The sequence below is a fragment of the Scyliorhinus canicula genome, chromosome 16 (genome assembly GCF_902713615.1).
Source record: "Scyliorhinus canicula chromosome 16, sScyCan1.1, whole genome shotgun sequence".
NCBI lineage: Eukaryota > Metazoa > Chordata > Chondrichthyes > Carcharhiniformes > Scyliorhinidae > Scyliorhinus > Scyliorhinus canicula.
The window spans coordinates 70,065,714-70,093,196 of record NC_052161.1 but is presented as its reverse complement, the minus strand read 5'-3'; the positions used below and the strand labels follow the sequence as shown (position 1 = coordinate 70,093,196).

The following is a 27,483-nucleotide window of genomic DNA, read 5'->3' as shown; positions in this document are numbered from 1 at the left end:
GTTGTGCTCTTTATTCAAATGTATATTCAATGTTGACTGAACACTCCAACTAACAATGATGCACATCTGCCAACAGCCAACACCAACTCAAAACAACCGAAGCACTGCTCACTTAAGTTAAGTTACCTCTGTAGCAGTACTTTATAATCTGTCTGTTCATTGAACTCTTTAATATAGGCTCCGCTCTCAAAGTAAAACACATTTCAATTTGACTGCACAGCTGTGGGAGATTGCCGGTGTTTGTCTGGAATGACATGAACAAACACGAATTGGCTTTTTCATTCACCTTTCATTGTACATTCAACTTTTCTGGAAGAGTAGGAATATTCACAGCAGTATTGAACATGAGGAAATAGCATTTTCTGTGTGAAATCCCATACTGTTTATTCAAGCCTATTTTAAAGTAGGAAAAGAGAGAAATTTCACTCCCTGGGTAATCAGCACACAATGTTTTGCAAGTTGAAGTTACAAAACGAGGGGGCAGATTTTCCCACAAGCCTGCCACGTGTTTTTCCATGGCAGAGGCAGCCCGCTAGTGGGATCTACCGGTCCCGCCGTTGTTCGCGGGATTTCCCGGTGATAGCACCCCTCGTCATTGGGAAACCCATGCGCCGGGTGGGACCGGAATTTCCTGCTGGCGTGAACAGCCGGTAAATCCCGCTCAGGGAATCATTTTTATCTAATATAGTCCAATGGTATTGGAAGCCACTTTGACAAAGACCAATTTTTGTTTTGTTAGATCTGCCTTGTTGGTGGCCCCTTTAAATCCTTTCACAGAACATACAGGGTACAAAGTTCCTGGCATGCGGAAAGTGAACTCGGGCGGAATGACGACTGGAACCAGGAATTTGGTGTGATATCAGGATTCAGTAGAGTTTTATCCGAGGAATTCTACATCTCAAATCCTTGTCTTTGGGAAATTTTATGCTGCTGCTGCACATGGCTACATCCTGCAGCAAGTATTTAACCTCCTGACTTCCTAAACCCTGTCCACCATCAGGAGTGTAATAGAATAAAGTCCATTTGCCTGGATGTGTGCAGCTCCAACAAAACTCAAGCTCAACATCATCCAGGACAAGGCAGCACACTTGATTGGCACCCCCGTCCATCAACATACATTCACTTCCTCCACCACTGACGGTGGTAGCACTGTGTACCATCTACATGATACACTGCAGCAACTGACCAAAACTCCATCGATAACACTTTCCAAATCCATGACCTCTACCATTTAGGAGGACAAAGGCAGCAGATGCATGGGAACACTGCCACCTACAAATTCCCCTCCAAGCCACTCACCATACTGACTTGGAACCATTTTTCACTGTCACTAGATCAAAACCCTGGAACTCTCTCCTGAACAGCACTGTGGGTGTACCAGCACCACATGGACTGCAGAAGTTCAAGAAGATGTATCACCATCAACTTCTCAAGGGCAATTATGGATGAGCAACGAATGCTGGCCTGGCCAGCAAGGCCCATGTCCCATGAAAGAGTAAAAGAAAGGCTGTGCTTTTGATGAAGTAACAGAGATGGTCGATGGGGGTAATGCAGTTGATGAGGTGTATTTGAACATTCAAAAGACCTTTGATAAAGTGCCACATACTATAGATCGGTCCGCAATGTTGAGGCCCATGGAATAAAAGGGAAATTGTTGTCATGGATGCAAAGTTAACCAAGTGACTGTAAATCGAGAGTATAGTGAAGAATTGTTTTCCAGAATGGAGGAAGGGATATCATGTGCTTTTCCAGGGATTGGTACTAGGACCATTGCTTTTCATGATATACAGCATAAAAAGTTCTTTGAAATTTCTTCACTGAGAGTGGTGAACCTGTGGAACTCTCTGCAGATGAGGCCAAAATATTGCACATTTTCATGAAGGAGTTAGATACAGCTCTTGGGGCTGAGAAGATTAAAGGATTTGGGGGGGGGGGGGGTTGGAGTTGGAACAGGTTACTGAGTTGGATGATCAGCCATAAACATAGAATCTCTACAGTGCAGAAGGAGGCCATTTGGCCCGTTGAGTCTGAACCGACCCTCCGAAAGAGCATCTTACCTAGGCCCTATCCTCATAACCCCGCCTAACCTGCACATCGTGGGACACTAAGGGGCAATTGAGCATAGCCAATCACCTAACCTGCACATCGTGGGATACTAAGGGGCAATTGAGCATGGCCAATCAACCTAACCTGCACATTGTGGGATACTAAGGGGCAATTGAGAATGGCCAATCAACCTAACCTGCACATTGTGGGATACTAAGGGGCAATTGAGCATAGCCAATCACCTAACCTGCACATTGTGGGATACTAAGGGGCAATTTATCATGGCCAATCACCTAACCTGCACATCATGGGACACTAAGGGGCAATTTATCATGGCCAATCACCTAACCTGCACATCATGGGACACTAAGGGGCAATTTATCATGGCCAATCACCTAACCTGCACATCTGTGGACTGAGAGAGGAAACCAGAGCACTCGGAGGAAACCGACACAGACACGGAGAGAACGTACAGACTCCGCACAATGGCGGAGCAGGGCCGAATGACCGACTCCTCCTATTTTCATTGTTTCTGTTAAAAAGGCAAATTATTTTAAACTCAATGTGGATAGAGGGGGTATTTTAACCGTTGGTATGTAGCTCAGTAAAACAGGCAGTAATGGACTGCCCAAGTGTTATAAATCTCTCCCCATTTTCCAATAGCAGGTTAAAACAGCCAACCTAGCATTGCCCATTACACTCACCAACATTTGGCCCCTGGATGGCATACGACAGGCAGGATTAGGGCAGCAGGGTAGCATGGTGGTTAGCATAAATGCTTCACAGCTCCAGGGTCCCAGGTTCGATTCCCGGCTGGGTCACTGTCACTGTCTGTGTGGAGTCTGCACGTCCTCCCCCTGTGTGCGTGGGTTTCCTCCGGGTGCTCCGGTTTCCTCCCACAGTCCAAAGATGTGCGGGTTAGGTGGATTGGCCATGCTAAATTGCCCGTAGTGTCCTAATAAAAGTAAGGTTAAGGGGGATGTTATTGGGTTACGGGTATAGGGTGGATACGTGGGTTTGAGTAGGGTGATCATGGCTCGGCACAACATTGAGGGCTGAAGGGCCTGTTCTGTGCTGTACTGTTCTATGTTCTATGTTCTACGACTGGAGGAGACCGTGGAGTGGGGGTGAAGCTATAGTGGGATTTGAAGGAGGGTATTTTGAAAGTGTGAAATAAAGGCGGTTCAGTTCTGCCTGTTTGGCACAGTTGAAGATTCCTGCAGTGCAACTTCCCCCAGTATTTTCTTCCAATGCCAGTGGAACACAGAAGCTGGGTTTCCATTAAACATTTTTTTGTGCTGTTTACAGTTGGTCAACAACTGCTGCGAATTAGAATTGCATCTGGCTGGCCAATATCTGCGGGACTCCATTGCAGGAGAGTGGAGGTCTTAAGGAGACTCTCCGATTTCATTGTTTGAATGAAATGTCAATTGTGAACGTGAAAGCTACATCCTCTTTATTTCCAAGCGGTGGGTTCAGGCAGCACTGACTAACACAGCAAATATGTGCGCTGGGGCTTGGGAATACTCACAATGTCAGCTCCTGCCTTTGAAAAACCCCCCTCCCCTGAGCTTGCTGTCTGGGCTGGGGGCGGGATTTTGCAAAGTGGGATGGAAATGCTGCTCTGTGATCCAGCCACACCTCCCAACTCTTCCTCAACAATCGCGGAGCCGCATTCCTCTGCCTTGTCAGCGGCTGCATGTTTTTGTTTTGTGTTGAGGGTCTTGTTTGAGTTGCTGGTGCGGGGGAGGGAGGGAGCGTGTGTGTGTAAAAGGGAAGTGGGGGGTTCGATCGCCCGACGCTAGGAAAGCGGCTGATCGACTGCGGGAGCGATCGGGAGGGAGTTCCTGGGACCCCGTCCTGCACTAGACGGAAATGGCTTCTCAAACATGTAAGGGTCTCTTCTTTGGGCAGAATCTGCCCATCTCGCGGGGGCACCGTCTCGTTGCCAAATGCCCATTGAGTCTTTTCAGGTGTTTGCCTTAATGAGTGCTGGGGTGTACCTGCACGTTGTCTAACTTTGTTTCTGTCACTTTCCCAACTCTTTCGGTCTGTGTCGCTCCCTGTCTCTCCCAGACGAGGGGGGTGCACCTGGGGCTAGTTTGAGAAATTCAGCCTCGCTGAATTTCCAAATGATCGCAGTACAGTAATGTGCAGTGAGAGGAAATTCCTCCTTACTGCTTGCTCCAGAGTTCAAAAACGATGCAAGGAGGGTTGTGTACTGTGGGACAATGTTGGGGGAACGGTGAACATTCAGCAGTCTGTGTATTGGAGGACAGCATTGGGGCACACTGTGAACATTCAGCAGGGGCTGGTTAAGCTCACTGGGCTAAATCGCTGACTTTTAGAGCAGACCAAGCCGGCCAGCAGCACGGTTCGATTCCTGTACCGGCCTCCCCGGACAGGCGCTGGAATGTGGCGACTAGGGGCTTTTCACAGTAACTTCATTGAAGCCTACTCGTGACAATAAGCGATTTTCATTTTTCATTTTCGTATTGGAGGACAGTGTTTTGGCACATTGTGAACATTCAGCAGGCTGTGTATTGGAGGACAGTGTTGGGACACACTGTGAACATTCAGCAGGCTGTGTATTGGATGACAGTGTTGGGACACAATGTGAACATTCAGCAGGCTGTGTATTGGAGGACAGTGTTGGGACACACTGTGAACATTCAGCAGGCTGTGTATTGGAGGACAGTGTTGGGACACACTGTGAACATTCAGCAGGTTGTGTATTGGAGGACAGTGTTGGGACACAATGTGAACATTCAGCAGGCTGTGTATTGGAGGACAGTGTTGGGACACACTGTGAACATTCAACAGGTTGTGTATTGGAGGACAGTGTTGGGACACACTGTGAACATTCAGCAGGCTGTGTATTGGAGGACAGTGTTGGGACACAATGTGAACATTCAGCAGGCTGTGTATTGGAGGACAGTGTTGGGACACAATGTGAACATTCAGCAGGCTGTGTATTGGAGGACAGTGTTGGGACACACTGTGAACATTCAACAGGTTGTGTATTGGAGGACAGTGTTGGGACACATTGTGAACATTCAGCAGGTTGTGTATTGGAGGACAGTGTTGGGACACACTGTGAACATTCAGCAGGCTGTGTATTGGAGGACAGTGTTGGGGCACACTGTGAACATTCAGCAGGTTGTGTATTGGAGGAGAGGGTCGGGGACACTGAACATTCAGCAGGCTGTGTATTGGAGGACAGTGTTGGGACACACTGTGAACATTCAGCAGGCTGTGTATTGGAGGACAGTGTTGGGACACACTGTGAACATTCAGCAGGCTGTGTATTGGAGGACAGTGTCGGGGACACTGAACATTCAGCAGGCTGTGTATTGGAGGACAGTGTTGGGACACACTGTGAACATTCAGCAGGCTGTGTATTGGAGGACAGTGTTGGGACACACTGTGAACATTCAGCAGGCTGTGTATTGGAGGACAGTGTCGGGGACACTGAACATTCAGCAGGCTGTGTATTGGAGGACAGTGTTGGGACACACTGTGAACATTCAGCAGGCTGTGTATTGGAGGACAGTGTTGGGACACACTGTGAACATTCAGCAGGTTGTGTATTGGAGGACAGTGTTGGGGCACACTGTGAACATTCAGCAGGTTGTGTATTGGAGGACAGTGTTGGGACACTGTGAACATTCAGCAGGTTGTGTATTGGAGGACAGTGTTGGGACACACTGAACATTCAGCAGGCTGTGTATTGGATGACAGTGTTGGGACACACTGTGAACATTCAGCAGGCTGTGTATTGGAGGACAGTGTTGGGACACACTGTGAACATTCAGCAGGTTGTGTATTGGAGGACAGTGTTGGGACACACTGTGAACATTCAGCAGGTTGTGTATTGGAGGACAGTGTTGGGACACTGTGAACATTCAGCAGGCTGTGTATTGGAGGACAGTGTCTGGGACACTGAACATTCAGCAGGCTGTGTATTGGAGGACAGTGTTGGGACACACTGTGAACATTCAGCAGGCTGTGTATTGGAGGACAGTGTTGGGACACACTGTGAACATTCAGCAGGCTGTGTATTGGAGGACAGTGTTGGGACACACTGTGAACATTCAGCAGGTTGTGTATTGGAGGACAGTGTTGGGGCACACTGTGAACATTCAGCAGGCTGTGTATTGGAGGACAGTGTTGGGACACACTGTGAACATTCAGCAGGCTGTGTATTGGAGGACAGTGTTGGGGCACACTGTGAACATTCAGCAGGCTGTGTATTGGAGGACAGTGTTGGGGCACTGTGAACATTCAGCAGGCTGTGTATTGGAGGACAGTGTTGGGGCACACTGTGAACATTCAGCAGGCTGTGTATTGGAGGACAGTGTTGAGGCACACTGTGAACATTCAGCAGGCTGTGTATTGGAGGACAGTGTTGGGACACACTGTGAACATTCAGCAGGCTGTGTATTGGAGGACAGTGTTGGGACACACTGTGAACATTCAGCAGGCTGTGTATTGGAGGACAGTGTTGGGACACACTGTGAACATTCAGCAGGTTGTGTATTGGAGGCCAGTGTTGGGACACACTGTGAACATTCAGCAGGCTGTGTATTGGAGGACAGTGTTGGGGCACACTGTGAACATTCAGCAGGCTGTGTATTGGAGGACAGTGTTGGGGCACACTGTGAACATTCAGCAGGCTGTGTATTGGAGGACAGTGTTGGGACACACTGTGAACATTCAGCAGGCTGTGTATTGGAGGACAGTGTTGGGACACTGTGAACATTCAGCAGGCTGTGTATTGGAGGACAGTGTTGGGGCACACTGTGAACATTCAGCAGGCTGTGTATTGGAGGACAGTGTTGGGGCACACTGTGAACATTCAGCAGGCTGTGTATTGGAGGACAGTGTTGGGACACACTGTGAACATTCAGCAGGCTGTGTATTGGAGGACAGTGTTGGGACACACTGTGAACATTCAGCAGGCTGTGTATTGGAGGACAGTGTTGGGACACATTGTGAACATTCAGCAGGTTGTGTATTGGAGGACAGTGTTGGGACACACTGTGAACATTCAGCAGTTTGTGTATTGGAGGACAGTGTTGGGACACTGTGAACATTCAGCAGGTTGTGTATTGGAGGACAGTGTTGGGACACACTGTGAACATTCAGCAGGCTGTGTATTGGAGGACAGTGTTGGGACACACTGTGAACATTCAGCAGGCTGTGTATTGGAGGACAGTGTTGGGACACACTGTGAACATTCAGCAGGCTGTGTATTGGAGGACAGTGTTGGGACACTGAACATTCAGCAGGCTGTGTATTGGAGGACAGTGTTGGGACACACTGTGAACATTCAGCAGGTTGTGTATTGGAGGACAGTGTTGGGGCACACTGTGAACATTCAGCAGGCTGTGTATTGGAGGACAGTGTTGGGACACACTGTGAACATTCAGCAGGCTGTGTATTGGAGGACAGTGTTGGGGCACACTGTGAACATTCAGCAGGCTGTGTATTGGAGGACAGTGTTGGGGCACATTGTGAACATTCAGCAGGCTGTGTATTGGAGGACAGTGTTGGGACACACTGTGAACATTCAGCAGGTTGTGTATTGGAGGACAGTGTTGGGACACTGAACATTCAGCAGGCTGTGTATTGGAGGACAGTGTTGGGGCACACTGTGAACATTCAGCAGGCTGTGTATTGGAGGACAGTGTTGGGACACACTGAACATTCAGCAGGCTGTGTATTGGAGGACAGTGTTGGGACACACTGTGAACATTCAGCAGGCTGTGTATTGGAGGACAGTGTTGGGGCACATTGTGAACATTCAGCAGGCTGTGTATTGGAGGACAGTGTTGGGACACACTGTGAACATTCAGCAGGTTGTGTATTGGAGGACAGTGTTGGGACACTGAACATTCAGCAGGCTGTGTATTGGAGGACAGTGTTGGGGCACACTGTGAACATTCAGCAGGCTGTGTATTGGAGGACAGTGTTGGGACACACTGAACATTCAGCAGGCTGTGTATTGGAGGACAGTGTTGGGACACACTGTGAACATTCAGCAGGTTGTGTATTGGAGGACAGTGTTGGGACACACTGTGAACATTCAGCAGGTTGTGTATTGGAGGAGAGGGTCGGGGACACTGAACATTCAGCAGGTTGTGTATTGGTGGACAGTGTTGGGACACAATGTGAACATTCAGCAGGCTGTGTATTGGTGGACAGTGTTGGGACACACTGTGAACATTCAGCAGGTTGTGTATTGGTGGACAGTGTTGGGACACACTGTGAACATTCAGCAGGTTGTGTATTGGAGGACAGTGTTGGGGCACACTGTGAACATTCAGCAGGCTGTGTATTGGAGGACAGTGTTGGGGCACACTGTGAACATTCAGCAGGCTGTGTATTGGAGGACAGTGTTGGGGCACACTGTGAACATTCAGCAGGCTGTGTATTGGTGGACAGTGTTGGGACACACTGTGAACATTCAGCAGGCTGTGTATTGGAGGACAGTGTTGGGGCACATTGTGAACATTCAGCAGGCTGTGTATTGGAGGACAGTGTTGGGACACTGTGAACATTCAGCAGGTTGTGTATTGGAGGACAGTGTTGGGACACTGAACATTCAGCAGGCTGTGTATTGGAGGACAGTGTTGGGACACACTGTGAACATTCAGCAGGTTGTGTATTGGAGGACAGTGTTGGGACACTGAACATTCAGCAGGCTGTGTATTGGAGGACAGTGTTGGGACACACTGTGAACATTCAGCAGGCTGTGTATTGGAGGACAGTGTTGGGACACACTGTGAACATTCAGCAGGCTGTGTATTGGAGGACAGTGTTGGGACACAATGTGAACATTCAGCAGGCTGTGTATTGGAGGACAGTGTTGGGACACAATGTGAACATTCAGCAGGCTGTGTATTGGAGGACAGTGTTGGGACACTGTGAACATTCAGCAGGCTGTGTATTGGAGGACAGTGTTGGGGCACACTGTGAACATTCAGAAGGCTGTGTATTGGAGGACAGTGTTGGGACACTGAACATTCAGCAGGTTGTGTATTGGAGGACAGTGTTGGGACACACTGTGAACATTCAGCAGGCTGTGTATTGGAGGACAGTGTTGGGACACACTGTGAACATTCAGCAGGTTGTGTATTGGAGGACAGTGTTGGGACACACTGTGAACATTCAGCAGGCTGTGTATTGGAGGACAGTGTTGGGGCACACTGTGAACATTCAGCAGGCTGTGTATTGGAGGACAGGGTTGGGACACACTGTGAACATTCAGCAGGCTGTGTATTGGAGGACAGTGTTGGGGCACACTGTGAACATTCAGCAGGCTGTGTATTGGAGGACAGTGTTGGGACACTGTGAACATTCAGCAGGCTGTGTATTGGAGGACAGTGTTGGGACACACTGTGAACATTCAGCAGATTGTGTATTGGAGGACAGTGTTGGGACACACTGTGAACATTCAGCAGATTGTGTATTGGAGGACAGTGTTGGGACACTGTGAACATTCAGCAGGCTGTGTATTGGAGGACAGGGTTGGGACACACTGAACATTCAGCAGGTTGTGTATTGGAGGACAGTGTTGGGACACACTGTGAACATTCAGCAGGCTGTGTATTGGAGGACAGTGTTGAGGCACACTGTGAACATGCAGCAGGCTGTGTATTGGAGGACAGTGTTGGGGCACACTGTGAACATTCAGCAGGCTGTGTATTGGAGGACAGTGTTGGGACACACTGTGAACATTCAGCAGGCTGTGTATTGGAGGACAGTGTTGGGGCACACTGTGAACATTCAGCAGGCTGTGTATTGGAGGACAGTGTTGGCACACTGTGAACATTCAGCAGGTTGTGTATTGGAGGACAGTGTTGGGGCACACTGTGAACATTCAGCAGGCTGTGTATTGGAGGACAGTGTTGGGACACACTGTGAACATTCAGCAGGCTGTGTATTGGAGGACAGTGTTGGGGCACACTGTGAACATTCAGCAGGCTGTGTATTGGAGGACAGTGTTGGGGCACACTGTGAACATTCAGCAGGCTGTGTATTGGAGGACAGTGTTGGCACACTGTGAACATTCAGCAGGCTGTGTATTGGAGGACAGGGTTGGGACACACTGTGAACATTCAGCGGGTTGTGTATTGGAGGACAGTGTTGAGGCACACTGTGAACATGCAGCAGGCTGTGTATTGGAGGACAGTGTTGGGACACACTGTGAACATTCAGCAGGCTGTGTATTGGAGGACAGTGTTGGGACACTGTGAACATTCAGCAGGCTGTGTATTGGAGGACAGTGTTGGGACACTGTGAACATTCAGCAGGTTGTGTATTGGAGGACAGTGTTGGGACACTGTGAACATTCAGCAGGCTGTGTATTGGAGGACAGTGTTGGGACACATTGTGAACATTCAGCAGGCTGTGTATTGGAGGACAGTGTTGGGACACTGTGAACATTCAGCAGGCTGTGTATTGGAGGACAGTGTTGGGACACATTGTGAACATTCAGCAGGCTGTGTATTGGAGGACAGTGTTGGGACACTGTGAACATTCAGCAGGCTGTGTATTGGAGGACAGTGTTGGGACACACTGTGAACATTCAGCAGGTTGTGTATTGGAGGACAGTGTTGGGACACACTGTGAACATTCAGCAGGCTGTGTATTGGAGGACAGTGTTGGGGCACACTGTGAACATTCAGCAGGTTGTGTATTGGAGGACAGTGTTGGGACACTGTGAACATTCAGCAGGCTGTGTATTGGAGGACAGTGTTGGGACACATTGTGAACATTCAGCAGGCTGTGTATTGGAGGACAGTGTTGGGACACTGTGAACATTCAGCAGGCTGTGTATTGGAGGACAGTGTTGGGACACATTGTGAACATTCAGCAGGCTGTGTATTGGAGGACAGTGTTGGGACACACTGTGAACATTCAGCAGGCTGTGTATTGGAGGACAGTGTTGGGGCACACTGTGAACATTCAGCAGGCTGTGTATTGGAGGACAGTGTTGGGGCACACTGTGAACATTCAGCAGGTTGTGTATTGGAGGACAGTGTTGGGACACAATGTGAACATTCAGCGGGTTGTGTATTGGAGGACAGTGTTGGGACACAATGTGAACATTCAGCGGGTTGTGTATTGGAGGACAGTGTTGGGACACACTGTGAACATTCTGCAGGCTGTGTATTGGAGGACAGTGTTGGGACACAATGTGAACATTCAGCAGGCTGTGTATTGGAGGACAGTGTTGGGACACACTGTGAACATTCAGCAGGTTGTGTATTGGAGGACAGTGTTGGGACACAATGTGAACATTCAGCGGGTTGTGTATTGGAGGACAGTTTTGGGACACACTGTGAACATTCAGCAGGTTGTGTATATGGTGGATCGTGATGGAGCACTATCCACTGGACGTGCTAAAATCCTCTTTTAATCACCCTGTGATACATAATATTGTTTAAATACCCTGTGACATAGCAATCCTGATTAAACTCCCTGCAATACAGGAATTTGGTTTTAAACTCCCTGTGATGCAGTAATCCTGGGTTAAACTCCGCGATGCAGGAATCCTGGTTTAAACTCCCTATGATACAGGAATCCTGGTTTAAACTCCCTGTGACACAGGAATCCTGGTTTAAACTCCGTGTGATGCAGGAATTTGGTTTAAACTCCCTGTGATACAGGAATTTGGTTTAAACTCCCTGTGATTCAGGAATCCTGGGTTAAACTCCGTGATAGAGGAATCCTGCCTTAAACTCCGTGATACAGGAATCCTGGTTTAAACTCCCTGTGATACAGGAAACCTGGTTTAAACTCCCCGTGATGCAGGAATTTGGTTTAAACTCCCTGTGATACAGGAATCCTGGTTTAAACTCCCTGTGACACAGGAATCCTGGTTTAAACTCCGTGTGATGCAGGAATTTGGTTTAATCTCCCTGTGATACAGGAATTTCGTTTAATCTCCCTGTGATACAGGAATTTTGTTTAAACTCCGTGTGATGCAGGAATTTGGTTTAACCTCCCTGTGAGACAGGAATCCTGGTTTAAACTCCCTGTGATACAGGAATTTGGTTTAAACTCCCTGTGATACAGGATTCCTGGTTTAAACTCCCTGTGATACAGGAATTTGGTTTAAACTCCCCGTGATACAGGAATTTGGTTTAAACTCCCTGTGATACAGGAATCCTGGTTTAAACTCCCTGTGATACAGGAATCCTGGTTTAAACTCCCTGTGATATAGGAATCCTGGGTTAAACTCCCTGTGATACAGGAATTTGTTTTAAACTCCGTGATACAGGAATTTGGTTTAAACTCCCTGTGAGACAGGAATCCTGGTTTAAACTCCCTGTGAGACTGGAATCCTGGTTTAAACTCCCTGTGAGACAGGAATTTGTTTTAAACTCCGTGATACAGGAATTTGGTTTAAACTCCCTGTGAGACAGGAATCCTGGTTTAAACTCCCTGTGAGACTGGAATCCTGGTTTAAACTCCCTGTGAGACAGGAATTTGGTTTAAACTCCCTGTGACACAGGAATTTGATTTAAACTCCCTGTGAGACAGGAATCCCGGTTTAAACTCCCCGTGATACAGGAATCCTGGGTTAAACTCCATGATGCAGGAATTTGGTTTAAACACCCTGTGATACAGGAATCCTGGTTTAAACTCCCTGTGATACAGGAATCCTGGGTTAAACTCCGTGATAGAGGAATCCTGGTTTAAACTCCCTGTGATACAGGAATCCTGGTTTAAACTCCCTGTGATACAGGAATACTGGTTTAAACTCCCTGTGATACAGGAATCCTGGGTTAAACTCCGTGATAGAGGAATCCTGGTTTAAACTCCCTGTGATACAGGAATCCTGTTTTAAACTCCCTGTGATACAGGAATCCTGGGTTAAACTCTGTGATAGAGGAATCCTGGCTTAAACTCCGTGATACAGGAATCCTGGTTTAAACTCCCTGTGATACAGGAATCCTGGTTTAAACTCCGTGATACAGGAATCCTGGGTTAAACTCCGTGATAGAGGAATCCTGGTTTAAACTCCCTGTGATACAGGAATCCTGGGTTAAACTCTGTGATAGAGGAATCCTGGCTTAAACTCCGTGATACAGGAATCCTGGTTTAAACTCCCTGTGATACAGGAATTCTGGTTTAAACTCCCTGTGATACAGGAAACCTAGTTTAAACTCCCTGTGATACAGGATTCCTGGTTTAAACTCCCTGTGATACAGGAAACCTAGTTTAAACTCCGTGATAGGGATGTCTTGCTGCAATCGTTCAGGGCCTTGGTGAGGCCACACCAAGAATTTGTGAGCAGTTTTGGTCTCCTTATCTGAGGAAGGATGTTCTTGCTATAGAGGGAATGCAGCAATTATTTAGGAGACTGATTCCTGGGATTTTGGGACTGACGTATGAGTCAAGATTGAGTCATTTATGATTGTATTTGGTGTCGTTCAGCAGAATGATGGGGGATCGCATAGAATCGTATAAAATTCTAACAGGACTGGACAGGGTAGATGCAGGAAGTATATTCCCAATTGTGGGGGTGTCCAGAACCAAGGGTGATAGTCTGAGGACACTGGATAGACCATTTTGGACATAGATGAGGAGAAATTTCTTCACCCAGAGAATGGTGAGCCTGTGGAGTACTTTACCACAGGAAGTAGTTGAGGCCAAAGCATTGTATATGTTCAAGAAGTAGTTTGATATAGCACTTGGGGCAATGGGGATCAAAGGATAGGGGGGAAGGCTATTGAGTTGGATGATCAGCCATGATCATAATGAATGGCTGGGCAGGCCCGAAGGGCTGAATGGCCTCCTGCTCCTATTTTCTATGTTTCTATGACACAGGAATCCTGGTTTAAACTCTCTGTGTTACAGGAACACTTTTAATGTGGCTGTTTATGTGCTTATTAACAGGTGACGATGCAATGACTGGCGATACAGATAAATATCTTGGGCCGCAAGATTTGAAAGAGTTAGGAGATGATTCACTGCCTGTGGAAGGAAACATGAGTTATATGGGTTTCAGCCTAGGAGCACGGTCTGCAAGGTAATGTAGTTCATACTGTTTCATTTGATTAAGTTGGCAGGACATGCTTGTGAACGAACAGGTCTTTTTTCAGTAAAGTACTTCAATAACCTGCTACTGGTTGGGGGTTCTCCGTTCTGAAGACTGTTTTTGTTTATTTGTGGGATATGTGCATCACAGGCAAGGCTAGCATTTGTCCCCCATCCCTAATTTCCCTCGAGAAGGTGGTGTTGAATTTGGTAAAAGTACAATCATTTACATTGCCTGATGTGAGAAAACCTGTATCAATAAGGATAAATGCAATGCATATATGCATGATTTCTAATTCGATTACAATGGGGAACAAAGCTGTAGTTTTGTTCAATTTCCCTAACTATTCTACACTTTACAGACTCGAACAGGACGCCCAGCACAAGAATAAGCTTTAAATGGAAAACACCTACGATTAAACTTGACGCTCTCTGTGTTTCTTTTTAAGTAAAAGCTGTAAATTCTGGCATTTTTTTTTCGCAACTCGACACATGAAAGAAAATTTAAAACTCAGATTAAAATTGCTAAATATTAATTTAAACAGTAGGAACATTAAGCACTTTTAAGGGGTAACTGCCTTTTAAAAATTGGAACACCCACTGACCATGGTAGCTCCCAATTTATGCTGAGTTATAAAGTCATAAAGACTGCTATCTGGCCTCATTCCTACACTATGCAGGCATCCTAACATTATTTGGACTCTACTCTGTCAACACAGTGCTTTTTTCATGCATTGTCTTGAATGCTGTTAACAGCTGAATTGTGAGAAACATGCTGTAAACAGTTGAATTTTTAGTTTGCATGTTTTCTGTCCCTCTTTGTTATTGTTTGGGGGGGGGAGGACCAAAATACCACCATGTGTTTACATTAACTCACAAGCTCAAATGACACAACAGTTGTGTTGTATTTACAGTGTTTTGTTCAAAGGAAAAGATCATAAGTAGCAATACAAACTGTTTGTAAACCACATGCCAAATTCAACTGAGGATGTGCATCCAGTGTCCAATTGAAATGTTTCAAGCATGAATGTCAAGTGTTTACCAAAACAAAATGTAAAGTAATTTATCACTTTATGTCCTATTAAGGAACAGAGGGACAGGAAATGAAATGAAATGAAAATCGCTTATTGTCACGAGTAGGCTTCAAATGAAGTTACTGTGAAAAGCCCCTAGTCGCCACATTCGGGCGCCTGTTCGGGGAGGCTGTTACGGGAATCGAACCGTGCTGCTGGCTTGCCTTGGTCTGCTTTCAAAGCCAGCGATTTAGCCCTGTGAGCTAAACAGCCCCTGGAGTAGACCATTCAGCCTCTCAAGCTGTTCAGTTAGATCATGGCCGATCTGTATATTCACTGCATTTACCTCTGCCTTTGTTCCATAACTCTTAATACTCTAAGGTCCCACAAAAATCTACCAATCCGATGCTCAATTTTATTTTTTGGGGGCGAGCATTTCAGATTTACTCAGCCTTTTGTATGAAGAAATGCTTCCTGATGTCATCGCTGAATGGCTTAGTTCGAATTTTGAAAGTTCTGCCCCATGGTATGGAGTTCGAATAGTTAATGAAAGCAAGCTGCATCTTTCATCTTAATAAAACAGAAAGCTGCCTTCAGTGGATAAGCAGATCCGAGGAATCAAATTGACGCTGTGAATTTTTCAGTCTGAGCTCCTTTTAAGATGTCAGGCTGGACATACCAGTACTGAGAACCATAAAGGGGACATAATCTGAAGCAGATATTTGTAACCGGAAAAGCGATATTTAGCTAGCCCCCTGTTGAAATAGATGCATTCTAGATTCTAGTCACGGATGATCGCTGTTCACTACCCATTGATCACTGGCTAATGCCGTGTCTCATTGTCTGCTCTTTCCCAAGCAAACAACTGACAGGAGGGCCTGTGTGGGCCCTGTGACTGTCTTTTCCCCAAGTCTCGGCTTTGATGAACCCACCTAAAACCTCCCAGGGCGACCAAAAAATAACTCCACTTAATAGTGAACTATTAAGCTCTCTTTAGGCGTCGCCAATTATTTTTTAGAAATGTGTGTAACAAATAAAACGTGTGTCCGCCTAATGTTTTAACACTGGATTTCCTGGAGATAGCCCGATCCTCCTCTGATCTCCCTTCACATGCATGACCTGCGTGCATTGACATGTTTAGGAATGATACAATGAAAACTGAGCTGTTACTGAGGATCTCCTGCTTTTCAGAATGATGTGATGTGTCCAAACAGTTTGTTTTGCTTTCCTGTTCCTTTGAGCTCCGAAAGCTTGTTTAACTTTCCAAACATTTCTGCAACTTTTTTTGGCTTCTTGTCTAACTGCCCCTCCGACAGTCTTCTGATGCGCCGGGTGGATTTTCGTTTTGACAGGAGACCTCCAGCATGCGCCTAATATTTAACCCAATTAAACCAGCACCCTTGGGTCCTTTTCCCTTTGCTTGACTGGCCTGATGCACAAATTATGGCGGTTCTGCTTTAAGTTAACGGCAATCTCATCAAATCAAACAACTGCATGAAAAGTTTCATTCTCACCATCCCTCGAACAGAAACGCTAGATTTTGAAAATCCTAGATTCGCAGCATCCTTTGGGCACATGAGGTTTATTTTCACACACTGCTTTGAGATTAATTCCGAGTTACTAAACGTTCAGGTTAATGTAAAATGTTGTTTAAAGTTTCTCTGCTCAGTTCTCAGTTCCCTGTCAGCAGAACATTTAAATCATTGTCCTTACAACTAACTTGTTGAATCTATACAATACCTTGAGCTGTTTGGGCAAATTTTTGTTCTTCCTATTAAACCTCCCTGGCGGAAAGCAAAATAGATGTATAAATTCCCCAATATACCCAGTTCCTTTTGAGCAACTTGCTGCCACACATTCAAAGAACTGGAAGTTATTAGCAAAACTCTTAATGAGATTTTTGTTTTCAATTGATTTGTACACCTATTGTCACTTGAGTTATCTTGGCTGGTGTGGTTTTCCACAACGAAGTACCATTATTAAAAAGTGCTACATGGTCAGCAAGGTTAACAACATGCGTAGAGTTTGAATTCTGACTTTCTGGTGCACACCCTCACTACCTCAAGGGCACTGTCACTACTTCAATGCCACTGTGGTGGAATGGCATTATTAACATGTGGCACCACCTTAACTCCCCACTCCTGCTGTTTGCAGGGGTGGTTGGGGGGGGGGGGGGGAGGATATATCGTACAGTCATTCCAGCCCCAGTGAATGGTATGGGAACTGGGGCCTGTGGTGGTTACAACACGATCAAAATCCAGTTTGGCAGCAGATACAGAGGCGAACAAATGAGGAGGTTGATCAGATTCACACTGATGAGACGCTCCCTCAGCCTGACCACATCGCAGCTGACCTGGCCGCAGTGAATTGGAAACACTTGCTATTTGAAAGCCTGGTTTCTCTTTGCCCGTCAAAATAATGTTTGTGCCCCGATTTGAAAATGCGCCAAGTAATATTAAACTTGTGTATCCAGTGAGTTTTTGCATCTGGTTTAATAGAGACTGTTCCTTAGCAGGATAAACTTTCTGACTAGCATCTCGCTAATGAATACTTTGTACCTGTTGAATGAACAGACCATTGCTGCTTAACTCTTTGATGCGATGTTCCCTGATGTTAAACATTTAAAGATAACATGCTTGGTATTCTGTGGGCCATGTAGATTTAAAAAGGAAACCATAAATTTTGGACCACAGCACTATATTTATTACTTGTTTCTGCTTCTTCTGCTTCTTTAATCACTTCTATTTTCTCCTGTTTCCTTTCCTTTCTCCACAATTTGTTTAAAAAGTCCTAAAATCAGGTAAGATCATATGAAGCTTTTACTTCTTTAGTGGTCATGCCTATTCCTGTTCCAGCTGGTAGTGATGTGATACATGTTTAGGTTTCTGAGTTGCTGTAGTGGTTAGTGAGTTCTCCCCCCTCCCCTCCCCTTCCCCTACCATGCATCTGCCAAGTTAGCCGTGTGGGGCAAGTGTCTAATTTATGCATTGGCACGGCTTGTGATTGTGTTCTTGAAGCTAGACTTGTCTTTTGTTCCTCATGGCAAGAATTGTCCTCTGTAGACTTTCCTAGGGTGCGAGTAAGTGTACGTTGTCTATACTGGAGGTGGTAGTATTCGCTGCTTTAAAGGTGTCAACCATGTTAACTGACACAAATTTCCTCATGGGCCATTTTTATCCTGCTAGTCAATGTGGGGAATCTCGAGTTTGCTCTGGTTGTTGGGTCTGTGATAATTTTATGATCCAAAGTAGTTTCGAATACACGGAGCACTGAACTACTCAGTAAATTATTGCACTCTCAAATTGTCTGGATCAAGCTGGATGCCTTTGGAGTATTGGTGCTGCTTTGGTTACAAATGAGAGCAGTCATTGCTGGATAGCTGTTGGTGATGATCACATGCAGCCGCACCTTGAGTATTTATCCTTCATCATAATGCATTTCTTCATTTTAATTAGCAGTCGGAGTGCAATGGACGTCAATGTACAGGGAACCACTTCTCTTCCAAAACTGCACATAGGCACCTCTTGAAGCCTTATATTATTTGCTTGAATTACATTGACTAATTTCTTGACGTATTTTTAAACATTTTGCTGCCTGACTACCATTCACACCTCTAACAAACTTTTTGTCTCTCGCTATGAGAATCCCTCACCATTGAACCGTTTTACCCTCATAATTCCTTCATAGTCTTAAAAACCACAGTTAGATACTATACAGTCCCCACATCTCCAAAAAAGTAGACCCAATGTTCTTAAACCTTTCTCAGAGATTCTTGGGACCTTTTCCTTCGTTCTTGAGATGAGTGCCGCTGGCAACAACAGCAGCCATCTTGGGGGGGGTTGAGGAATGAGAGACCTTGGAGTCCAGAGGTCTCTGAAGATGGTAGGACAGGTGATAAAGTGGTCAAGAAAGCATGGAATGCTTTCCTTTATTGGGTGAGGTATTGAATACAAAAGCAGGGATGTAATGATGGGACTACATAAAACGCTGGCTAGGCCACAGCTGGAGCTTTGTGTACTGTTCTGGTCACCACCTTACAGGAAGGACATAATTCCTCTGGAGAAAGTGTAGAGGAGATTTACAAGAATGTTGCCAGTGCTTGAAAATTGCAGCTATGAGCAGAGATTGGATAAGCTGGGGTTGCTTTCCTTAAAATTGAGGAGGCTAAGGTGTGACCTAATTGAGGTGGACAATATTATGAAGGGTCTAGATAGGGTAGACAGGACAGACTTGTTTTCCCCTCACTGAGGGGTCAATTACCAGGGGGCATAGATGTAAGATGATTGGTAGAAGGATTAGAGGGGATATGAGGAAAATCCTTTTCACCCAGAGGGTGGTGGAATTTGCTGCTTAAGTTGGTGTTTGAAGTTGAAACACTCAAATCATTTCAAAGGCATCTGGATCTGCATCTGAACTGCTGTAATCTGCTAGGCTACGGACTAGATGCTGGAAAGTAGGATCAAAATGTGCGGCTAGTTTATTTTTTTCTCTCTTTTTTTGGCCAGGGCAGAAATGACGAGTTGAATGGCCGCTTTCTGCACCATAACGTTTCCATGGTTTTACCTTTATGCTGGGTATGACGCCAACCAATGTTGAGTTTTCCCCCTGATTGCATTGCCTGGTGTGGCTCAGGGACCCCACTCTGGCATTGCGGTCTCTGTCACAGTGGCTGCAGAAAAGACAATGGGCTGAAGATGCATGATTTTCTGGCTTCTGTTTTCTCTGGCCCATTCTATTGACCAGCTGAGCTTTCCGTTTCTGCTTGCTGCTCCCAATGCCCTTCCAGATCAAGGACATCGGCAGCTGCCTCCCATTTGTCATTCTCAGTGTGCACCTTATTCACATCTTGCATGCAGATCTCTTTGTAGCAAAGGGAGTCCAGTGGATCATGACGCAGTGGCTAGTACACTACACTGAATGTCTTTGGGTATATGGCCCTCATCTTATCCGATGAACATCGCCGAACCAGCACAGACATTGTTGGCTCAGCAATAATTGTACGCTGACGGACAGTCCAGGACGTCTGAGTTGGTGACTTGTTCCTGCTAAGGACAAAGAATCACGCTGGACGGTGGAATAGAGCTAGAAAATCAACCATTACAACATTACCAGGTCAGATATCTTGGAGTGTGCTCATCCCAAATAACTAATGCGTTATTCTTTTTTACAAAAGGATTAGAGTATAATCCTGGCGCCGGCGTGGGAACAGTGGTGTTTTACGCCCAAAAACTGGTGCCAAATCTGCACCGATCCTCCGTCTGGTGGGGGGCTAACAGGCACGCAGCGTAAAGCCCTCGGCTTTACCTGCGGATATAGCCGGAGAATTGCCGGGTTCGTGGCCACGCATGCGCAGCGGCCGCACTGTGCCGCGCTCAAACCCGACCTGCTAAAAACTGCCCCACTTTGACCAGGCTCGCCAACCCCAGACCACCGCCACCAGTGCCCCCAAAGCCTCCTCTACCCCCGGAATGGCTCCCACCCGACTGGGGCGGCGCTGGAGTCAGTCCGTAACCGCCACACCGGTCGGGAACGCGGCCCATTGGGGGCAGAGCTTTAGGGGAGGGCCTCAGGTGACGTCCTGAGGCCACCCTGATGGCGTGAGGACACCACTTTCAAGGGGGGGCATTGTAAAAGCGGCACCGCCCCTGATTTCGGTGCAAACAGTGATTCTCTGGCCGATCGTCGAACACGATTGTGGTGTCAAGTGACTGGAGAAGCCCGCCCATGGTTTTTTAAATTCGTTATGGGGACGTGGTCATCACTGCTAGGCCAAGAATTTATTGCTCATCTCTAGTTGCCCTTCAGAAGGTGGTGGTGAACCGCTGCAGTCCCTGAGGTGTAAGTACACCCACATTGCTGTTAGAGAGGGAGTTCCAGGATTTTGACCCAGCGACAGCGAAGGAACTGCGATATATTTCCAATTCAGGGTAGTGACTGACTTGGAAGGGAATCTTCAGGTGGTAGTGTTCTCAGGTGTCTGCTGCTCTTGTGCTTCTAGATAGCAATGGGCCTGGGTTTTGGAAGGAGCTGCTTAAGGAGCCTTGGTGAGACCCTGCTGTGCATTTTGTAGATGGTGCACACGGCTGCTAATGTACGTTGTTGATGGAGGGATTGAATGTTTTTAGAAAGGGTTCCAATCAAACAGGCTGCTTTATCCTGCATGGAGCTTCTTAAGTGTTGTTGGAGCTGTGCTCATCCAGGCAAGTGGAGAGTATTCCATCCTATAATGTCCACCTTTCTGGCGACAGGCTTTGGGGAGTCAGGAGGTGAGTTAGTCTCCCAAGAATTCCCAGCCTCTGACCTGCTCTTGTAGCCACAGTATTTATATGACTATTCGCCCATTTGGGACTGAGATGAGAAATTTCTTCACAGCCTCTGTTTCCTGAACCTGTCCAGGCCATCTAGCGAGCGAATTACTTGACAAAATATTGACCAAAGGGATCTGTTAAAGTTGGTTCCAAGATTTTTCCTTTGGAATATACAAAAATGATGGGCAGGAGATGACCAGCTAGCCCATCTAACCGGACCCATGATCGTGATCCCTGGAGAATGACAACTCGACACTTGACACCTATCCACAGACATGACATCACCTGCGAAAAGCTGAAATTGAAACTTGGGTCTAATAAGGCAAAAATACTCAGGCAATGGAAAACAGTTCTGGATATTGCACAACCCAGTATGTGTTAACTGTTAATCAGCAGTTTTCACACAAAATAAACCTCTTGGTCTGGAATTTCCCATCGATGATACTTGGTTATTTTTAAACGATGCTGTATCTCTGCCTTCTTTCCAATCTTGGGCATTGCTGATGCGCTTGACAAATGGAAAAAACTGTCAGTCCAAATTTAACTAGTTTCAAACTCACAGTTATGTTCAGCGTGATGTCCAGCTGGGTACTTTTTCTCCACCGCAGAGCATGTTACTTTTAATAACTGTCACTCTGCGACTTTTTAGGATCTTCTCTGACATCCCTGTAAACCGGTCCTCTCATTTGGTCAACTGTTCTTCGCTCTTTTTTCATAGAGATATATGTTCAGAAACTCCACTAATTCCATCACTGACTTCACCCTCATGTCCCAATGTATTTACTCTTTGGTTTACTGCATAAACCTGCCAGTTTTGTGTGACTCAGCTACACATGGGATAAAACTAATTTGAGTCGTTGAATCCTTATACATTGTGGATGTTCTGGTCTTTCTTTCTTACTGCTCCTCACATTCTTCCCTATCCTAAGAGAGTGAGACTGGGGAATTAATAATGGGGAACAAGGAAATGGCAGTAACTTTGAACAAATATTCTGTATCTGTCATCCCACTAGAAGACTCCAAATGCATCCCAAAAATAATCGAAAAGCAGGGGACAAAGGAGAGAGAGAGAGAGAGGCGCTTGAAGCAATCATAATCACTGGAGGAAAATTACTGGGAAAACTAATGGGATTAAAGTCTGGCATGTCCCCTGGACTTGATGACCTGCTTCCTTGGGTCTTAAAGGAAATGGCTGCAGTTTTGGTTGTAATCTTCCAAATTACCCTAGATTCTGGAAATGTTCTGGCGGATTGGAAAACTGTGAATGTAACTCCTCTGTCCAAGTAAGGAGGGGGGTCTTTAAACAATAGGGTTAGTTAGCCTAACATATATCATTGGGAAAATGCTGGAATTCATTGTCAAGGAAGTAGCAACAGTACATTTCAAAGATTCTAATACAAAATCTGGCAGAATCAACATGGTTTTGCAGAACGGAAATCACGTTTGAGTCTGTAACAGGCACTGTGGGTAAAGGGGAACCAGTAGATGTAGTGTATTTGGATTTCCAAAAGCCACTCCCTAAGGTGTAACATAAAAGATTACTACACAAGACAGAAGCTCGTGATGTTGAGATTGATGTATTATCATGGATAATTGATTGACTAACTAACAGGAAACGGAGAGTTGGGATAAATGGGTCACTTTCAGGTTGGCAAACTGTAACTAGTGAAGTGCTGCAGGGATGGGGACTGGGGCCTCGAATATTTACGATCTACATTGATGGCTTGGATGAAGTGACAGCCAAATCTGCTGATGATGCAAGGATAGGTAGGAAAGCAAGTTGTGAGGAGGATACAAAGAGTCTGCAAAACGATGTAGAAAGGTTTAAGTGAGTAGGTAGCAATTTAGCAGATCAAGTATAACGTGGGAATATGTGAGGTTGTCCACTTTGGCAGAAATGATAGAAAAGCAGAATATTATTTGAACGGTGAGAGGTTGAAAAATGCTGCAGTGCAGAGGGATCTGGATGTCCTTGTATATGAATCACAAAATGTAACATGCAGGTACAGCAAACGATTAGGAAGGCAGATGGAATGTTAGCCTCTGTGCAAGGAGATGGAATATAAAAGTAGGGATGCCTTGGCACAATGTGCAGGGTATTGATGAGGTCTTGTGTACAATTCTGATCTCTTCAGTTAAGAAGGGAAGTACTTCCATTGGAAGCACTTCAGCGAAGGTTCACAAGACTGATTCCTGGGATGAAGGGTTGTCTTGTGAGAAGTTAAAGCCAAAAGCAGATCACCTATGATATTATTGAAAGGTGCAACAGGGTCGATGGGCCATGGCAGCTCCTCCACCTTGTGAACCACATTGGAGTCTGTTGGCCTGTTAATCTGGTTTGATTGAATCGGCTTGCATCCTTCACAACACTTTCTGCAACTTTCTGCTTTGTTGCAAATCTCACATGGGTTCTTGTGTCGCAATTAACGTTCTAAACCCCATTGTATATTTTCTTGAAGTCTGTTTGTTTAAACTCCAGTCATCTTTGTCCTTTCACATAACCTCATTGTCACTTTGATTCAAACACATTTTGACAGGATTCCCTACTTTTGTCCTATCTGGTCCAACTTGGATCATTACTCAAGGTCAATCCCGGAATAGCCTCCGATTCCGTAGGAAACCAGCAGAAACATGCAGGCCTCTTTGATTTTTCCTATTCTTCTTCCAGCCAGTGGATTAATAATTAAAATTCCCCATGATTCATGCTCTGGTCTGGGCTCATGATTTCCAAAATTGTTTCTGTGATCCGTCCACTTGAGTGCAAGAATGTTTACAGCGCATGAAGTCATTAACTAATTTCTTTTTCTGCCTAATTCCCGCTTCACCTTGCCTGTACTGTATCAGCCAAAGCCATTATGTCATTGAGCAGACATGCTAATTAAAATGAACTGAAGTACCTTAAAAATTGATAAACTATTCATTGCCCAGTTTTGCAACCAGAAAAATTTGTAGTCATTTCATCAGGTTTATCTGATTGATCTAAAGCATTTTAATGGTGAATGTGTGTGATTTGTACGTCCGATACGGAACAGCTTTTGACACGGGTCCTTCTGTGAATTTGTACCCTCGAGGTTTTAGGAGAACTTTTGGATGGGAGTTTCTCTGATTTGCCAGAGACAATGTAAATTTCCATGATGCGTACTGCTGCTTTCAACCTCATGCTAGCAAGGCGGATAACCCCAAAAGCACTAGTGAAATGCTGTTAACACTGCTCCGTCTCTCTCTCTCTCTCTAGCATAGTAAGGGCTAAAGTCTTGGCTGCTCCCTCCCCCATTACCTTTTGATTTGCTGTCGCTATTGCATCGCAAGTGGGTATGTTACCTTTTAAGACTGCGATTGTATGTATCTTCCAGGGGCACATTGTTGATGCAGAAGGGAAGAGTGAGCACTTTTGGACCTTGCTTTTTATCTTTACCTTCTCATTTTAGTTCTAAAGATTTGGTGGTTCATTTTAATTGTATTTGGTTTTATATGAAAGTTGCGCAGCTTTGCAGTGTTAGAGTACCATCAGCAGGTTAATTTACAGACCCCGAATATAATGTGCAGTGAGAGCATTCATTAGCTGTGTAAAATATTTATGGATATACAATGCAAGCGATACAAAAAAAATTTTTTAACCTGCACTTTGCACAATATCCACCATATATTACAACAGACTATGGATGTAAGTAAAGACGTGCAGGTTAGGTGGATTGGTTATTTTAAATTGCCCTTAGTGGCCAAAAAAGTTTGGAGGGGTTATTGGGTTATGGTGGAAGTGAGGGCTTAAGTGGGTCGGTGCAGACTAGATGGCCTGAATGGCACTATGTTCTATGGTGTCACATTGGCGGAAAGTATTTTGCCGCTGGCAGCACTGCCTTCTGATAGCTTCCAAGATCTTGTCATAAATCAGTTAAAACTTACTGTCATCCCAATGAGGACATGCATTCTAAATGGCTCATCCAAGTTCCATTTGAATCTGATGGAAGGAAGATTTAGGGCTCACTCAGTTGACAGCCCTCTAGCTTCTGGGTCAGGATCATAGAATTTACAGTGCAGAAGGAGGCCATTCGGCCCACTGAGTCTGCACCAGCCCTTGGAAAGAGTACCTACTTAAGCCCAGTAACCCCACCTAACCTTTTGGGCACTAAGGGGCAATTTATCATGGCCAATTTACCTAACCTGCACATCTTTGGACTGTGGGAGGAAACTGGAGCACCCGGAGGAAACCCACGCACACACTGGGTGAAAGTGCAAACTCCACACAGTCACCCCAGGCCGGAATTGAACCCGGGACCCTGGAGCTGTGTGGCAGCAGTGCTAACCACTGTGCCACCCTAAGAGATTTGAGCAGGAGATGAAGTCTGGTGCTCCAGTGCGGTGTTGAGAGAGTGCTGCGGTTTTGGAGGTGCACTCTTTCGAATGAGCCATTAAAACAGAGACCCCATCTGACCCACTGAGGTAACCTTAAAAGAAACTATGGCCCTATTTTGAACGGAATCAGGGTAGTTCTCCTTCGTGCCCTAGACCGTATTTATCCCTCAATCAACTTCACTTAGTTATTATCACATTACTGTGTGCGCACAATTGGCTACTGTTTCCTACATTGCAACAATGGTGACATGTCAAACAATTTACTTATTTGGCTATAAAACAGCTTGGCAGCTCCTGTGGTTTTGAAAGATGCATATAAATACAAGACATTTTGGTTCCTTGTGGCCTACACACAGAGGGCGGGATTTAACAGAGCACTGTAGCTGAAGAACAGATGGTTCCCTGGTTTAATTGTGATGGGGACATGGATGGGTATGGCGCAGGTAGGATGCCTGCTGAAGTTTCTGCGCCCACCCCCCCCAACAAACTCTGAACGGGGACTGTCCATTTCATTTCATTTCAGTCCTCTTCCCGTGCAATTCACCAGTGATGCAGAGTTTGAACACAATGCACAGAAAACAAAGTGAGAATTATATATACACACACACACGCAGTGACCAGTAATTGACTATTCTGAAGCAGAATTTCACAAAGCCCACATCTGTCTAGGCACCGTCTTCCATAAGGATTCCCAATCGAGTTATTTTCTTCCAAAGCTTTTTCTTCCAAAGCTTAACCTTAAATTCATCAGGCTAGGATAGAATAGAATCATAGAATCCTTTCAGTGCAGAAGGAGGACATTCGGTCCATCAAGTCCGTACTGACCATCTGAAAGAGCACCCCACCTAGGCCCGCTCTTATGCCCCTTCCCCATAACCCCACCTAACCGTTGGACACTAAGGGATAATTGATCATGGCCAATCCACCTAACCTGCATGTCTTTGGACTGTGGGAGGAAACCGGAGCACCCGGAGGAAACCCACGCAGACATGGGGAGAATGTGCAAATTCTGCACTGACAATCACCCAAGGGCAGAATCGATCCCGGATCGGGCTAACCACTGTGCCAGCATGCCAATTGAATTCTAATTTTTAAAAAAAGATAGCGTTGTGTCACCTTTTTTGCCAAAAACTGGCTACTGCTTTGAAAACAAATTTTAACTTTTACTTAGGACCAAAGTTAAAAAGTTTCAAAAAATACTTCTGAACAAAACCCAAATTAAGGGTGTAGGGGAGGGGTGGGTGGAGGGGTGTGGTGGAAAATGCAATTATTGATGTCTTGCTAATTACAACTCCTTTTCAAACCATTGCGTGCACAAGTTGTGAAATGGCTCTCGAGTTTTTCAAGCCACCTACTGGCAGTTCGTTTAACGGAAACGTTGGGTCAGCTGTACCTCAGGTAGCTGGGACTCTTGTGATAGATTTCCACCTCCACTCCATTATCTAAACTTCTGCCTGTCTCTCTACTTCTGTTTCGTCCAATCACCTCTTTGATCAAACTCGCCTATCCTAATATCTTCTTAATGTGTCATGGTGCAAAGATTTGCTTGATAACATTCCTGGGGACATGCAAAGGATGCTATATATGCAAGTTGTCCTTACCGCGTAGTTACTACACAAGCTGAGCAGTGGCTTCAGTTGCTTTATACAGCTGGTTTGCAGCACATGTAGCCTCAAAGATTCTATCTCTAGAAGTGACAAGTGTAGTGA

The 27,483-nt window shown here is 45.7% G+C and overlaps 1 protein-coding gene and 1 long non-coding RNA gene across 46 annotated transcripts in view; both read left to right on the top strand.

Moving 5' to 3' along the window:
* The window catches only part of ank3b (ankyrin 3b), an 888,954-nt gene that overhangs the window by 727,392 nt on the left and 134,079 nt on the right, over window positions 1-27,483 (top strand). For 33 of the 44 annotated variants that reach the window (XM_038773874.1, XM_038773871.1, XM_038773899.1 and 30 more), the window contains 2 exons: window positions 13,960-14,092; window positions 17,902-17,913. In XM_038773874.1, coding sequence (XP_038629802.1) covers window positions 13,960-14,092; window positions 17,902-17,913 — 145 coding nt within the window. Of the gene's footprint in view, window positions 1-3,800; window positions 3,938-13,959; window positions 14,093-17,901; window positions 17,914-27,483 lie in introns of those variants that run through there. The other 11 variants (XM_038773867.1, XM_038773877.1, XM_038773865.1 and 8 more) reach the window with 2 other exon arrangements.
* Window positions 4,547-6,123, top strand: LOC119950929. Of its 2 annotated transcripts, none has more exons than XR_005457463.1 (3): window positions 4,547-4,773; window positions 5,251-5,676; window positions 6,004-6,123. It is a non-coding gene; the product is annotated as an uncharacterized LOC119950929 (long non-coding RNA). The 2 variants fall into 2 exon arrangements; XR_005457464.1 differs by having other exon boundaries at window positions 5,251-5,628; window positions 6,004-6,110.